We start from the raw sequence: 17,984 nt of genomic DNA on the forward strand, positions 1-17,984 counted from the left end.
ATAACAAGTGGTCAATTAATATTGTGATATTTTTTGACTACTGTTAAAATTTCAAGCCACTGTTTATGGCAGTCACATTTTGGCAAATACATCCTCCTATGCCATCCTCCTACTGATTTACTGATGTACTGTTCATGGTTACATTATTGATGTACATGTGATTATTCTCAGACGCATCCTCCTATGATTTTGCTGATTAATCGTCTGAGCTACTGCTGTATCTTGTAACACTGACATGTACCATGAAAACACAACAGTGTATCTTTAATTAGATTCATAATCAAAACCAAATCTCACTCTCAGCACTGCTACAGTATATAGAACTTTGCTAGAGAGCACCAATGCTTTCTGACCTCTTGCATTCAACAGACCACTAAGCTTATTACATTTTGATTCCTTGCCTCGAATCAAAGAGCCTTTGTTTACTTTGTTTACTGTGCCTCCAAGTAGCTAATGAACCGTTGCCTTTTTTAAACTCAGGTTATGTCATACACTGAGCTCTAAATCTAGCTTTCATCATATCCCTAACCAACACACAAGCACAACCCTAAAAAAAATAAAAATAAAAATAAATAAAACCCCTAGAAAACTTCCTGGATTACACACAGAGGTCTAGTTCAATGGTGTGTTCTCTGCCGCCTTTGTATGTCCCTATTTATTTATCTCAGAGGACGTGGCCACAATTATCTCTTTGTGCAAAAAAATACTGAAAGTGATCCGGGTGTCACTACACTACACTGTGCTTTCCAGTTCCCTGCGCCAAGCCGGGGATAGGCCGGGAAATGGGAAAAAAAAGGAACCCATGGAACGAGAAGTGATGGCTTCAGAGAAGGTAGCAGTGTAGGTGATCAGAAGCCTGCATGATTTCACCTACGCAGCTCCTGACAGAGGTCAATAACACTGCAACAGGTGCATGGCAACAATAGCGTGCAGCTTATTTATAGAGGTGCAGTTAGTACAGGGAGCATAGCTAGAGTTACGTATGGTGAAATGTAATAGCAATTTGATGTCCATCGCATAAACAAACCATTTTAACACCTACAGGCTCAAACCAGGAGTGATTCAACTGCTAATTCGCAGTATATTCAAAATAAACCCTCAATAAATCTTTGTTAAAAACAAGGTACTAATATGCTGGCGGAAAATCAAGTCAAGACCGGGTCATCAGGCTGTCCTTTAGGAGTGGAAATGTATTTTGTGCATGTGTGTAAAATGCTGATGTCACTGCGCGAATGCATTAGACCTTTGATCACATGACATACAACCTACATCATAACCTGTACATAAATAAAAAGTTCTACAGAGTCATCCGAAGTCCTTAACAAGAACTGTTAGATCATTTCACTTTAATTCATCATATCTCATAACAGTTGGCACAAATGTAATAAGAGATGCCCTGATCAACTTACCTGGCCTTGTGTATTCAAGAGTTCCAGCCATCCTTGATATCAGATTCAAAGCTTTGTAAAGAATCCCAAAAATAAGACCAAAAGAAACAAAAGTCGTAAATTGAAGCTTAGCTGCGTTGTATTATCTGCATCGCATCACTTTATTGAGATCTGCTCACTGGATCAGCACGCTGTCTTAACCGAGTTCACAATGAGCATTGATATTGGGACTGCTCACTTTAACGGCAGTGGAGCTGGTGGAGGCAGCCACTCTCCTCACGAGACAGAGCGGTGGAAAATAAAGAGAGAGAAAGAGCCACGGGAAAAGCCTTAGTCATGCATGAAGGCCTGTTGTCCAGTGTCTACAACTCCCGTCTTCCTCCGCCTCCACTTCCCCTAAATTACACAAGAGCTGTTAGGAAGCCTCAGAGAGGAACAACGGCCCTTACTGTCCTAATTCCCTTTCCTAGAGCGATAATCTCTTCTACTTCTCTTAGGGAACTAGTGTGGCTGTGGTGGGCGTCTGCTGAATCAGTCGACGAAACGGAGAGCACTGCGCTTGCGCTGGATGAGTGTGTACACAAACTTAGAATATTAGTTTTATCGTAATAGCCTATGGGCATCACGTACAGGCTTATTTTACGTTTTTTTTTTTTTTATTCTCCATAACATATATGTAGCTGCAGTATATAGACGTATAGGTGGCTCAAGAGCAAGGGGGGTGAACTTGGAGGTGGCGTGCGAAAAGACAAAACAGAGGGGAAAAAGGAGGAAGCAACAGCCACAGAATCCCACATGATGATACATATGAATGTCATGCATATTGCTCCACTTGACTGAGGACCTCCATGTGAACCCTACTATCAGTAAAGTGAAACTAATCTTTAGATATGAAGAACAACTATCACTAAGATTAAGAAAGATAATTGTGGTTAACTATTAAAAAAAAAAAAAAAAGCTAGAAGAACAGAATTAGCATATATCACCCCCCAGTGGTTACCCAAGCTCCTTTGAGGCCAGAAGACATTTCAAAGATTTCACTTGTACCAGCTTTAGGGTAAAATTCCACTTCTTCCATTCAGCATACTTTCAGCTTGACTCCTGACGTTAGCATCTGCACAGGGAGGGTACACCCCAGTCACGGTTTATTATCACTTAAAAGAATTTCACAATTATCTAGACTACGCCTGTCTCATGTACAGATCTGGGCCTGAACACAAGATGTATTAGCATTTGTCCCCTTTAAAAATACAGGGCGTGTACAACGTTCTTTTGGTACACATATTTCTGGTTCAGGAACGGTCAGCTGTGCGAGGATTACTTCCCTCATTTACCGTCCTGTACAGGATATTAGGGTTAGGGGTGGGGGTTTCAGCAATACAAATGAACCTGGCTTCAAATGAATTTATTCATAAATTGTTCGTTGGTACAAGAAATTAGGCATTCATGAAAATTCATGGAAAAAAAAAATTATTGTATCCTATGAGAGCTCCTGAGTTTGTATAAAGAGAATCACTAATTTAAACCTCAACTGGTTCAGTGTATAATGTACACATGAGCACAAAACAAATCAGCATTACTAAACCTTTTTTTTTTTTTTTATTCAAGTTTTTAGTAACTTTTTTTTTTTTTAAATAGTTTGTTTGTAAAAGAAGGCTGTACTGAACTTACAGAGATCTCTGACTGTACGAAGTTTGAGAACTCGTGTTGTAGACCTTGGTATAGACAGTCGAGACAAGCCTAAGTCTGATTTTGAGAAGAAGTTGAAGGCTATTTCTAATAAACAAGTATTTTTGTGACTGTGATAGCTGACTCACAGTCAGCCGGTGATGACTTGGGTATTCTGTGGTATATTGGAAACTAAAGGAAGCCGAGTTGCCTCTTGTTCCTGGTGACATTTATGAAGATGGCAAACCAGACCTAATCATTATGTAAGACAGGATGCATCTGTATTGCCAGATTAGCAAACAAAGAATGACACTAACGGTTTACATTTAAATACACTAGTAATTAGCCATTTGCTTATATGTTTAAATCATTTTTTTCCCCTGCCAATTTCTGCTGACTAGCGGAGCTAGTTCCCCGCTATCACATGACAGCTACTAACCGGGGAAATAGAAGACTAACACATTCAACACCTTTACTTCCTCCAAGTTAAGCATCTTTCACAACAGTGGTCTGGGAGCCTATCCCTTGAAAAATGTTAGTCTCGTCATTTCACATTAAGGAGGAATTCAGATTAGCCAATCCCACTACCGGCATGTTTCTGTAAACAGAGAAACAAGGGGAAACCCACGCAGACATGCAGAGAATACGGAGAACTCCACACAGACGGGAATTGAGATATTTAAAGCAATATTCCAAGATTTCTCCAGTTTATCTCAATATCTTTCACTCTAAACAGGTGTTATATGCAGTAAATTAGCATATTGCTGATGTATTGCTAAAATCGGTCACTAAGCGGTAATGAACTGAACGTTTTTCTGAAAGAAAACTTACTAGGAACAGCAAGATGACCTTTAATGCAGGCCTCATCATCAACGTTATTCAAAGGCATGCATTGGATACAGTCTTGTTTTTGCTTATAGTTATTTTCCTCACAGTTGGTTGAAAGAAAAACAATATAATATAATATAATATAATATAATATAATATAATATAATCTATACAAGTTTACAGAACAGTTACATTCAATCCAAGATTTTGAGATTTCTTGCATTCGAAGGAGTGTTTACATTTACTTTAACCGCACTGGGATGTATCACTCCGCTTGTGTGTGTTCACCACATAAAAAATTCGACTTTCTAGTTCGACACTGTTACTACAGTAGTCTTAGCGACATCCTCAACAGACGATAGTTTTCAGGAACATAACTTTTGAATTAAAATATGAAAGCTTGTCAGATGAAGATGGGATGACAATTTTAGTGGAAGAATCTTTAACGGGAACGTAGCTAGCTAGCCAGCTAGCCACAGCGCTGTAACGTGAGTGTTGCATCTTCGGGATCTATTTCCGCTAATGGAGCAAAATTAAACAGAACATTTGTCCATATTGTGTCCGAAATGTCAGTTACTTGATATTAATTTCTTGTTTATAGAACTGTTGTATAAAAGCAATACACTCGCAACCGTGCGGATATAATGGATATCGTCACAGCTTCGATTCGGCTATAGGTAATCACAGTCATGACAATATTCAGTAAAACCACATGATAGCGAGTGTGATATTGCTTACAACAGTTCTATAAACAAGAAATTAATATCACTGAGTCAAACTGAGTCAAAATTGCTTAAACAGAGAACCAACAACAGCTGTAAAAACTTCCAATTTTTTACACAATTCAGGACAAGTTAATCTCATTTTACTAATCTCGATGCCAGCTGTGTCCTGAGGTTGTACTGAGGTTCCCGAATGTTCTGTTTGGCAGTGCTCATGGCTTCTAAATGGGGAGTCAAGTTGCATTACATGTTGAGTTATACTCATCTTCAAAACAGACTAAATGAACATGAACACGCTGGCTATGATGAATACATATTTCTGTCCTGTATTTAATTCTGAATGTAACTGTTAATGAATCAAACCATCAGCAAGAGTTTACCCATCATATACTGATATTAATAAGCATGTGTTATTCTGTATGTGACAACCTTGTAGTTCAGCTTTGTTCAGCAAGACACTAGATGACACACTAATTTCATAAGCTCAGAGTATGTGAGGTGTATTTATGAGGAATTATGAGGAATATGAGGAAGCACAATTCAAAAGCCTGTTACTCAGACTAGACTCATTCCTGCTTTTTGAGAAGTAATGAGTTAAGATTTAGTAATACTAAAATTACTAAATAGTTTATACTTCTCTGAAGAATACACTTCTAATGTGCATATCATTTTTAGGTTGAAGTGTAATGCATTAGAATATACTATAATTATAATAGAAATATAAAATTAACCATTACATACGTTAAATATAACATAAACCATTACACGTTCTGAGTAGGAGCTCAAAATGCAAAAACACTGGTGTACGCTTATAGAAGTTAGCACTCAAAAATACCCCCAACGAAACAGGAGCCAAATGACATATGAATTGACATCTGGAATGTTTTGCGTAGACGTTATGAACTCTCCAATACTACAAGATATTTTCTGAAATCCCCGACCCCTTCCCCTCCATCTCACATGCTCTTGACTCTCTCACGGGCTTTCCGTCAAGGTAAATGGAGAATGATTTGAGTTCATTAATACGAAATAAAATCTATCAGCGTGTATTCGACCTAGCTAACATTATACAAGTACGTAAACAGCAGCTTGTTATATTTATTAGAGATGCCACCGAAACATTTTGACCAAAAATGGTCAAAACAGGATGAAGATTTTGACCCAAGGAGAAAATAGGCCTACAATAAATTGTCAAATGTGTCACTTGTGAAATGTAATCCATCCACCCATCCATTTTCCATACCGCTTATCCTACATAGAGTCGCAGGGGACTATGAAGCCTATCCCAGGGAACTCGAGGCATAAGGCGGGGGACACCCTGGACGGGGTGCCAACCCATCCCAGGGCACAATCACACACATTCACACACTATGGACAATTTGGAAATGCCAATCAGCCTACGGCGCATGTCTTTGGACTTGGGGAGGAAACTGGAGTACCCAGAGGAAACCCCTTAATCCAGTGCGGATTAATTTTACGGCTACGAGTGCAAAATCAATACACATTCAGAGAGAATTCACACTAAGTAGTATGGCGGTATGCTGTTTGGGAAGCAGCCCAAGTATTCACTCTGAGGACGTCTGCTTGTATTTTCTCAAAATGACAGAAGAATTATGCTATTTAAAAAAAAAAAAATTATAGAGCACATCAGTGTGGCTAAATACCAGGTGAAAATGCAAAACCTCTTGGCTTCTCTGCTGTAATTCCACAAGTTCTTACTTTCTAGGCATTTTCCTCAAGGTTGTGTGTAGCTCAGAAGCTGACACAAGCTCTAGCCTCCTAACTCAGGCTAGTTAGCTAAAATGCAGTGTAGAGAACTAAACTTTCACTGCTCGATTCCAGTATGTGTATTTTTATTGCCCAATCTCTGTTTTCTGTGTATATTATTATTTAAGCTGTGAATTTTGTTCTCCAGTCTGTCAAAAAAACTGCCCAAGGAGCTAAAATACACAGAATAAATATAGAGAAACACACAAACACGTGCTGTTAGTCACAAGATATCAACTTCGCAACTGGGTAATAATACAAATTCCCACAGGAGTATGTTGAGCAATGTTTTTTTTTTTTTTTAATTTTCTAAAGAGTGCATGATTGGGGAATTTCAGAGAAGACCATTTCATAAAGTAGGTTGTGTTCTGCTCTTCTCCACCGTGCAAATTTATCTTAGGTTTGCAACGGGCAAGTAAAAATCATTTAATGAGAATTCAGGCCTGCGTCCCTGACCATATACTGTGCACTAAATATGAAGTTTAAGGACTGATGTACTATTTTGTATGGTGGTATGCAGAAGTAACACAGCTACTATCAGTGTGATGCAAAAATGTCAGCATTATATTAATTATTCATGTAATACAACTGCACTGTTTGAGGGTCCCTGGAGGACTAGTGCTTCGGCCGCAGCATTCCCACCACATTTTCCACGTTATATCAGTTACAAAGAGATCTTCATCAGCTTTCAAACAACACCATCCTTGCACCTTTGTGATCTACAGTGCCCGAGAAAGAGGCCACAGAATTCGGGTATTTTAGCCGACTTTGGAGCTCTATTTCTGCACTGGAGCTCATTATGTTTCAGTCGCTCATTTCAAGTCTCCAGGTTAGAAACTTTGTTTATTCACTAAAAATTTTGGGGAGAATTTATAAATTTATTTTGAAGATATAGTTAACCTGTAGTACATTAAACCTTGTAGCAGTCACTGCAATTTTGAATTTATTTAGTTTTATACAGACAAAAATGCACATTGTTTTTGACCGAGTCTTTTCAGTCCTAATTTTTCTTCATTCAAATTCTGTTGAAATTTTCTGGAAATGAATTGAATTGAATCGTAAAAAACAGTATTGAATTGTTACACCCCAAAGAGCTATGTCTGATTTTGTGTAGAGCTGTACCAGAAATATGGGGGTGGCCTCTTTAAAACCGATCTTCATTAAGTGATAAAGAAGTTTAAGGTGTTTTTTTCTGTGTGTGAAATTCACATAGCTAATACAAAATTAATACAAAATGACAGTAGGTCAGCGCTACCACAACTTGAACCACTAACTTTGAAACAGTGGAGTGCTGTTTTGCCTGAATTAGATACTGTACTTCTGGGCTTTTTGGTTCTGTTCAGTGGGGACTTTTGTGGGCAAAGCTCTGTTTTTGTTTCCCCTTTGTTAAGAAGCTGAGTGGGAAGCTGTTAAAAGGCTAGCCACCTTGCATTTCCATTCATTCCCTCTGACCTCGCTGCAGCCTTTGACCTGACTCAGGCATACATGCACAGAATGAGTTTTACGTAAATGCAAATCGTCACAGAAAAATGGTCCAAAACTACCGACATTCAGCTAGTGGAACAGAACAGTCCTTGTGTTTGCACACACCGAGGCTGTTTCAACGCTCTAAATTGAGACAACAATGTATTTACAGTACGGTTGTGATGCAAAGGAAGACTCCTCGGCTTCTGTGTGGGAGGCCTTGGATATGACCAAGGAGCTGTTGTGTTCCTAACAATGGCCAGCGGAGACAAGGAGAAGTACACAGGATATTTCGAGGCCCCACTCGCGTACACAAGCATGCTAGTCTTCTGTTTAATTTTTTCTCCGCTGCTCTTCCAATTGGGAGGGAAGAAAAACGTAATCGATGTGCGTTTCTTTTATTCTTTGCCATCTCATTACTATTAACAGAGAGAGATTATATAATTCACTGAGGACGGTGTGCAGCTTGGAGGAAACAAGGCACCACAAAAACAGGCTGAGCGACATTGCTGTGATTTTTTAGCACGGGTGAAAGCCGGAGCACTGAAGATGAAGCGCAAACTGCCAGATTCTTTGGGAGATGGAGCCAGAGATTAGAAGTCATACTGTATATAGACACGTGTCGATAATCAGTTACAGTCATATACAGTTGAATGCAAGCGGTTGTAGCTCGTGAGTTCTAACTGAAAAACTCTGTTTTTGTGTCGACTTACATAACAGAATCCTGTTGGTTACCCCTTTACAAAATAGATAAATAATACAGCAATTCACTCTCTGAGCAGTTATCTAGCAGTTATTGGCTCAAGCTCAAAAGTTTGATGACATCCTCTAGTGTCTAATTACTTAGACCATATTTACTTTAAATCTTATTAGATAGATTCAAAGTTCAAACGGGTTCAAACTCTCAAGCAGTGTGCTGGGAGCAGTCGAGTTAACAATCAGTGGAATCAGAAAACAGCTATCACAAGACCTAAAACACAAAATATGGCCTTTCACAGACATGGAAAAAAAAAAAGTATAAAAAAATACCAGCAAGCAAAAATATCATCCAGAAATGAAAGAAATACTGACACAAAAAAAAAAAAAAAAAAAACACAACCAGACTGAAAGAAATATTCCTGAGAAATCTAAAGATTCACAGAAAAAAGTCCACATTTATCACATTCAGAATTTATTTATTATTTATAATTTATTATTTTGACCGTTTCCCTGTTAATTTTAACTCAAATGTTTTGAGTCATTTATTACTTGTGATAAGGAAGGTGTACAAACTTTTGCACTCAACTGTACTGTGGCATTAAATGCACACAATGTTTTAATTGTAGACGTTCAGAGCAGGCTGCCTAGGAAGGCAGAATTTTTCATACTCTTGAGATAAGTGCTCCGTTCGAGTTACGTCAGAAAGTGGGAACTTGGAATTATGTCATTTTTTTGATGTCCGTGCATTTGAGCTATGAAGTGGAGAGGAAAAAAAAAAAAAAAAAAAAGCATGGACGCCTCCATGTTCATCTTCTGTCAGCAAGAAGCTAGTTAGCTAACTATGATGAGTGATTATTTCCCTTCTCAAAACAGCAAACTGTACAGTCAGTGTTAAAGTTCATATACCTGAATGTTCTAAATCTAAAGCAAATACTTGTATATACAGTGTAACACATTTAAAGGTAACAAATGCTGCTTTGTTCACTGTTCATGCTGTGAGCGGCCATGTTGATTTGACATCACTTGCTGAACTCCGAGTTGAGGGGAATTTTATTTATTTATTTATTTATTTTTTGCATTTCCTAGTTGGAGGAAATTACAAGTTACGCAGCAAAAGTCTGTACAAGTAATTGTGAGTAAACAAATATCACTTGTACAGCATACAGAGTACAGTGACACTCAGATGCCTTGATATATCAGAAGTTTCATTAATACACGTGTGGACAAACAAATAAATTCATAAATTCGCTAGCTAGCCCATGAGGCAAGCGAAATCTAACATGCTTGCCTTGTCTGATGTTTCGTCTGCGTGGAAACCTAACTGACTTGGAGCGAAAGTGGACGCTAAAGTAATCTAATCCCAAAGTACGACAAGTTATGTTGCTTGTTAAATAAAACACTTGGGGCTGCTCTAATAGGAAAGTAATCAATGAGGGGGTTGTGTGATACGACCCGATCAGCTGATTATTTTCCCATAACAGCATGTCCTAAAGTGTTTAATTTCTTGTACATAGCAAAATGCCAATGACTACAATTTTTTTTTATTTATTAAAGAACAACACATTGTACATTTTATCTGCTTATTGTTACGTTTAATGTTCTGAAACGTCTGAAGAACAAGTTAGCTTCCGTTATGCCGTTCCCTCCCCAGCCTCTTTTTTTGTTCTTTCTCAATGTTAATAACACACACACACACACACACACACACACAATACAGCTTGCCATCTTACTCAGAAACCACAAAGCCCTCTGTCCTGAATTTCCCATGTCTGAAAACTTTAAGGAACCACAGATTGTTCTAAAGTGCTGCAACTGGAGACTCCTTCCAAAAACCTTCTCACAGAAAACTTCACCATATCAACAATAACACTTTTTTTATTTAATTTTTTTTTATCTGTTTATATGAAGCATTTATCATTCCAGTCCCTGTATAAATAGTTACTACAGAGACGACAACGTATTAGAGCTGCTGTTATAGAAAATGAATCAACACCTTCGGGCCAGTCAGAATCAAGCCATAGTCTTTATTCGATAATATGATGTAGCTCATGTGTTACTTAAAATAAAATTTAAAAAAAAAAGTTAAAAATTGTTTTATAGAAGTCAGAAAGATGGTTGGTGTCTACCTTGAAATAATAATAAAAAAACAAAAATTAATAGCCCGGACATGTAATCTGCTTTTCCCAGCCTCCCGGGCTACTGATTTGTCCACTCCTGAAATATAAAACATATAAACTTATTATAATATCAGGAATTGTGTTAAGAATAATCATGAAGTACAGCATCCAGGAGCACTACACTTTTATCTCTTTTGTCATATATAGTACTGTGCAAAAGTCTCATGCAAAGAAATGCTGTAGAGCAAAGACGCCTTCAAAAATAATGAAGTTAAATGTTTCTACATTTAAAAAATACTATAAAGAGCAGGAAACAGTAATAAATGAAACAAAGTCAATGTTTGGTGTGATGACACTTTGCTTTAAATAAATGAGTAGTCTCAGGTACAATGTGTGCAGTTTTATAAGGAAATGAGCTGGAAGTGTTACTGAGCATCTTGCAGAAGCAGCCACAGTTCTTCTGGAGACTGACTGTCACACTTGCTTCTTATTTTTGCAGTAAAACCCAGCAGCCTTCATTATGTTTTTTTTGTCTGAAAAGTGGTCTTGTACATAACATGATGCTTTCTTTCCTGACAAACATTTTTCTGTAACATTTAATATTGTGCTGTAAAACTAATGTTTGGAAATCTAAAATGTTTTTGTGCTGACTCGATAACGCAGAAGTCATAAAACAAAAATCTATAACAAAGTTTGTACTTTGAGAGCGAGAGAGAGAGAGAGAGAGCGAGAGAGAGAGAGCGAACGAGAGAGAAAGAGCGAGACAGAGAGAGAGAGAGTGAAGGAGAGAGAGAGAGAGTGAAGGAGAGAGAGCTAGAGCGAAGGGGAGAGAGAGCTAGAGCGAACGAGAGACTGAACGAGAGACTGAACGAGAGAGAGAGAGAGAGAGAGAGAGAGACTGAACGAGAGAGAGAGTGAGAGAGACTGAACGAGAGAGAGAGAGAGAGAGAGAGAGACTGAACGAGAGAGAGAGAGAGAGAGAGAGAGAGAGCGCGAGACTGAACAAGAGAGAGAGAGAGAGAGAGAGAGAGAGAGAGAGAGAGAGAGAGCGAGACTGAACAAGAGAGAGAGAGAGAGAGAGAGAGAGAGAGAAAGAGCAAGAGAGAGCTAGAGCGAACGAGAGAGAGCGAGAGAGAGAGAGAGAGAGACTGAACGAGAGAGAGAGACTGAACGAGAGAGAGAGCAAGCGAGAGCGAACGAGAGAGAGAGAGAGAGAGAGAGAGAGAGCGAGAGATGCTTTGCAGACTTAGTCAGAAGACAAAACAAGATCCAGTGAGCTTTGCAAACTACAGCGAACATAAACACTGCCTGTGCTGGCATTCAGACCCCAACTGCAGAATGTCAGGAAACATACAGCTCTCTGTACACATATCAACACACACACACACACACACACACACACGCAATGTAGCACAAGTAATCGATGGAGCACTTTTAAATCTCTAAGAGTGCGACTAGGTTGAGGCATAAACGCTTTCTCTTGGGATGAACTGAGCTGCACATGTAGACCATCTCTCAACTTCCTGGAAAGGAAATCTTTCTTGTGAAGATAAAAAACATTAAAACACACAAACTCATGTCAAAAAATGCTGCTTGCTACTGTGATTGCTTCTATCTACTGCAATGCGACTACTGCAATGATGTAACTTCCCCTAAATCAGTGGTTCTCAAAGTCATTTATTTATTTATTTATTTATTTACAGTAGTGGAAATCACAATCGACTCTTAGCAAATTATATTTCTTGAGCTTTTAGATTTATTAACCTGTATGACTGATCATTTGGTTTGAATGGATATAATTCAAACTCCAACTCAAAAACAAAGCCGGTCTATAAATAATATTAAATTGGATTTAAAGTCTTCTGTTGATGGAAAGTTCAGGAATAAATGAAAATAGTCTCTAAATGTCTCTAATAAACAGCCAAAAATTATTAGAAATTATAAAAAAATTAAAATTTTAAATTTAAAATATTTCTATTTTTAATTGATGAGAAAAGATCATTAAACATGTTATAACTGTCATACCAATATTGTCAATACAAAATTCAAATATCATAAAAAAAAAAAGGAAAAAGTATCAACAATTGCGTAGTATGCTTATACAGTCAACTCCAAAATTATTGGCACTCTACATGAATATTTATGCAAATGAGTAATATTTTGAGCTTAATTTTATATGAGTAAATTCTATTTTATGGCACAGGTAGTTGATGTGACACTTTTTCCCAAATGTAAAATATTTTCTTAAGTATCAAATCTTTCCTGCAAAACACTTATTTCAAAATTATTGGCACCCCCTACAAATTAATATTTGGCAAAGTATCCCCTGGGGGGAAACATCAGCACTGAACCTCTTCTTGTGTCTATATCTAACAAGGCTGAAGACACTTGTAGAGGAATGTCGGAATCAGTATTGAATGCAGAACATGTAAAGATGTCTTGAATTCAAAAAGGGATCAAATCTGAAAGTCTATACTGTATACTTATTTTTGCTCAGGAAGGTGCCAGTAGATTAAGAGTTGAACCTGAAGCAGATGTTGGATTACATCTAAATCATCGCACTCCTCGGACGAGTATGGAGTCGAACCTGAAGCAGATGTCTGATTACATCTAAATCATAGCCCTCCTCAGAAGAGTAAGAGTGATGAAATGAGTGAGAGAGGAAGCCTCACCCTATTTCTTGTACAGCCAAAATTCCCCCCAGTCATATGGCCAAGCATAATGCAATAGACTTTATGCAACACTCCAGCGTTAACACACAGCAATATGGCCATGTTTCACTTTAAATCAACACATTATAGGTGTAAATGACACCATCAGGGGAGAATTAACCACTAGAAATCTACTTTAAATGGCCAATAAAAACAGCTCTTGGTGTTTATTGATATACAGGGCGTCCCTTGACTCCTTTATAGGTGTAAGCCACACCAAAACAAAGCCAGCAGGTCAGCAGTGGACCATGAGAGGATCTGTTTGCTCAGACTAAGTGGCTCAGGCAGTGGCGTTAGTGTGTACATGTAGGATACAAATTAAACAGGATACTGCAGCAACGAACAAGATAGGCAGGTTTAGGCCTGGGTTCCTAATTACAGCACCTAAAGCAAAGCTGAGTCTGAGTGAAGCAAATGAACCGCACATATTGATCATTACGTAATGTGGTCTACTGTACGAACCGAGAAGGAGGGGGCGCGAGGATTTCGCTGCTCTTAGCTGTTCAGAGGACGTGCAGGGTTTTAGTGATTGTCGAATCAGTAAGTAAACAAGTTGTTGAGGATTACTGAGATACCTTGCATCTCTCTCTCTCTCTCTCTCTTTATGCTCCACCAGCTCAGAGGAACCAAAAACAGGTTGCACATTTACAGGAAAAGGCCACATTACCAAGATGGCTGTGTAAGATGTGTTTTGTCATAAGTTCACATTAGAATCAGGAATTTTCAGAACAGCTAGTTTACAGATAGAAATGATAGAAAAAAAAACGAGGGCATGAAAAAAGGGGTTATTTATCTCTAACCTATATAACCTACACAACCGCATGCTAGAACGGATACAAATGTGCATTTAAGCCTGAACATTTTTTTTTTATTTGCATTGCAAAACAATGGACCATCTTGTGGAGTTTACATCACGTTTACACAAAGTTGTATCAAACCTAAAATAAATTGATATGCTGTCAGAACAACTGTCTAATATTTTTCACTGACAGTTTTATAAAAAAGAATTTTAAGATTATTAATCCTATTTCCAGACACTTTTACTATTTTCATGATAAAGCTTTGTGTCGTTCTACTGGCAGATTTCGAAAAAGAAACAAAACTTTCTGCCGGTAGAATAAAAATCATTTCCAGCTTAAAACTAGTAAAATGTCTATTAAAGATAGGATTAATAATATTACATTTGTTTATTATAATCTTGTAATAGGCTTATTTATGTTTATTACATTTTTGTTCGAATGAGAAACATGATTAAAAGCTAATCCTTTCCAAATTATAATGACAGACATGATAAGTTTTAATCTATTAACTGTTTCTAAACTAACAGAATGTAGCAGGAATAAAGAAAGAATTCAAAACTAAAAATAATAATAATAATAATAAAAAGCAAGCAAGCAAGCAAGCAAGCAAGCAAAAGAACAAACAAAATCGGGATGGGAAAAAAAAAAGGGAAGCAATTTACCTGTTAAATGATGTGAGAAGTTTCATGTTTAGTATTAACATAGTTTGTGTTAGGTGTTAGGTGTAGTCACTCTGGTTGGTGCAATAATGCAAACATACAGTATGTCTTAAATAAACATGTGAATATACACAGGTATGATCGTCCTCCTGAAGTTACCTTTTGTCTGACTGCGCCATGTTTTGATGCCGTGAGCGTTTCGGTCAAACCCACCCGTTGTGAGCTCGGTGCATGGATTAGAAATTCTAGTCTAGATTGAGATTGAGACAGTTTGTTCACCATTGCTGCACTTATGTCCAAGAATAAGGACTGAGAGCTATAGCCAGTCTTTTTAAAGAAGCATATCTGTTCTGAGCTCTTTGAGTAGTCCGGATTTTCTGTCTCCTTATAGTTTTTTTATCGCCTTGATCCGTGCAGCTTGAATATGGAAAGCCTGACCCTGAATCAGTCATAAATAATCTCTAGCAACATGCATACTGCACCCAAACAGATCGACTGGGTGGAAAGAAGGATCTCATTTGACCTGTGGACTTCTACAGATTTCCAGGTATTGCTGATTGCTAAACAAATGATTTAAAATGTCCTCAAGCTTTTCTTTCTACAAAAGTATAAAAATTAAAAAAAATAATAATAAAAAAAAGATACCAAGCACATGATTCCTCACAAGATGGTGGCGATATGATCAACAACGAAGATTCATCTGAACCCTTTGATGCTATCAGCTTGCATTATTCAAATAAATTCACTTCAAAGCCTTATCTATGGTATGAAAGGTGAATGCATGATTAAGCAAACGGTGCATCCGAGGAACACAGCTTGTTCAACAAACAGATTCGCCAAACCTGGACATTTTAAAGAGCTGAACAATCAATCTAGAAGCGTATATATTTACAAAAGCCAAACATGAACACCAATTTTTTATTGCAATCCCTGCATCCTACACAATGCCCTACACTCTAGTCTCTAGTCCAATACGGCTACATTAGTTGGACACTAACCCCAAGCAGTGTGTTGTGGTATTTCATACGTTTAATAAGCTTATTTCATAAGCCCTATCCATCCATCCATCCATCCACTTTCCATATCGCTTATCCTACACAGGGTCGCAGGGAGCCTGAAACCTATCCCAGGGGACACAAGCTGGGGGACACCCTGGACAGGGTGCCAACCCATCGCAGGGCACAATCGCACACACACTCATTCACTCACTACTGCAAGCCTACAATGCATGTGTTTGGACTGCCGAGGAAACCAGAGTACTGGGAGGAAACCCTTGAAGCACGGGGAGAACATGCAAACTCCAGCACAGAGGGCGGAGACGGGAATCGAACCCCCAACCCTGGAGGTGTGAGGCAGATATGCTAACCTATAAGTGCTCTATACTATCACTACGAAATGACAACAGTCCTAAAACAGTGCATTAGTAATGGAATGGCAGCAGTTTCTGACATGCTTGTCTTTTTCTTTCTTTTTTTTTTTTTTCCTTTCTTCTTCAATCCTGGTGTTTTTTGCTGCAATATTTACTGCGTCCTTTGGAACTTCTCTGATTTTACTGCTGTCCAGAATTTTTTTTTTCTTTTTTTTTTTTTTAAATAAATCCTGGTGCTTTTGCTGCAATATGTACTGCACCCTTTGGAACTTTTCTGCTGCTCAGAATACCTTTTTTTTTTTTTTTTTTGAAGCATAATTGGTACAATTTTGAGACCACTGAAATGTTAACACACCAGACACTCATTGGACAGGTTTCATGCTCAGGACCTTCCCCTCATGTTCTCCTCAACAGCACTCCTGCTAACACTGTAAAGATTTTCCTACATCACACATAAAAGTAAATTAATAAATACACTCAAGCATGTTGTCAAACAGTTTGGCTCGCAGTTTTCTTTTTTTTCCTACAGGATATGTTGAGCCGGTGGACAAAAATAACTTGGCGCTCCACATTGTGCTTGACACCACGCCGTGATTGGCTGATCTGCTCGCGCACGAGCGCTCTAAAGCCTCCTATTGGTCAGAACGCGTAGCACAACTCGCCTTCCATAACGCACATCACAAACTAAACATGGACACACATATACTCTCTCTCTCTCTCTCTCTCTCTCTCACACACACACACACACACACCACTCGTCCCTCACACTCAGATTTAACCAGAAGATTTAAAAAAAGAGCAACAATAACTGTAAAGTAAAAACAACACAAAAACTGCGGTGTATAGACTGAATCTCTATGAGCAGTAACCTAAACTATTTGAGAATTTACGTAAATATAACGTAAATAGCGTAAACAGCGTAACATACTGTCAGTGTCAGTGTCAGCCAGTGTTCCTTTTGTTTGTTTGTTTGTTTAAAAAAACAAACAAACAACTTTTCTTTTTCTCCTCTGCCTCCTTTCACAGGAGATGGCTGATGACATCCGACACCAACTTTCACTACGACGTAAACCCATTCCCAAAACATTAACTTCTAAATATGAACCTAAAACTAACTGCAAAATGAAGCTAAACAGTATTCCATGCTAATTAAAAGCGTACCGCACGCGCACGCACGGATTAACATGGAGTAATATCACTCACCCGCTGAAGGTCAGAAAGTACAAAGTTAAAACCCTGCTGTTCCAGACGCGCAGCTCGGTGACGGTGAAGCAGTGTCACAGCCACGCTATAGTATCGCTTCCTCCTCCGGTTCCTGGAAGTGAAACTGGTATTAAAAAAAAATTGTCCCCTGTGTGACTTTTTTTCGATTATTTCAAGTCGTCATACTCCTTCGCGGTCCGCTATTTGTTTTCGGGATGTTGGTGTGGCTCGCTGTAGGTCGGTCACCTGTAGGCTCTTGAGAGTGACAGCTGCGCTGGCCAATCAGCGCGCGAGCCGTGCAAGGCGGAACATTGTGTTTTGTAAGGGGGTTTATCTGCACGCGCTCAAGCGAGTGGTAGGAAACGCATCTTAATATTTGCAAGTGCGCTTTCATTAGCCGGTATTAATTTACATAAATATTCCCCTAACACCTGATTAAATATTTGCTGAATTCTTAACTCTCATTGGGGTTGCTCAGTGCTCGTGTTTGCTTAAATGCTGTCTTCAATAGTCAACACCTATAACTTCAAATGAAATGATATAAAGCTACAAGGATCTCTGCTAGTTAAGATCTTTGGTTTAAAATTAC

At 38.4% G+C, this 17,984-nt stretch overlaps 1 protein-coding gene across 3 annotated transcripts in view; it reads right to left on the minus strand.

The window, feature by feature from the left end:
• The window catches only part of tfeb (transcription factor EB), a 40,449-nt gene extending 22,639 nt beyond the window's left edge, over nt 1-17,810 (minus strand). The window contains exon 1 of one of the 3 annotated variants that reach the window (XM_026935403.3): nt 17,396-17,810. Coding sequence is in view for 2 of the 3 variants with exons in the window: in XM_026935401.3 (XP_026791202.1) it covers nt 1,410-1,440 (31 nt within the window). In the remaining variant the exon portion in view is untranslated. Of the gene's footprint in view, nt 1-1,409; nt 2,234-17,395 lie in introns of those variants that run through there. The other 2 variants (XM_026935401.3, XM_026935402.3) reach the window with 2 other exon arrangements.
• Nucleotides 17,811-17,984: the final 174 nt, after the last annotated feature.

The sequence above is a fragment of the Pangasianodon hypophthalmus genome, chromosome 20, assembly GCF_027358585.1.
Source record: "Pangasianodon hypophthalmus isolate fPanHyp1 chromosome 20, fPanHyp1.pri, whole genome shotgun sequence".
NCBI lineage: Eukaryota > Metazoa > Chordata > Actinopteri > Siluriformes > Pangasiidae > Pangasianodon > Pangasianodon hypophthalmus.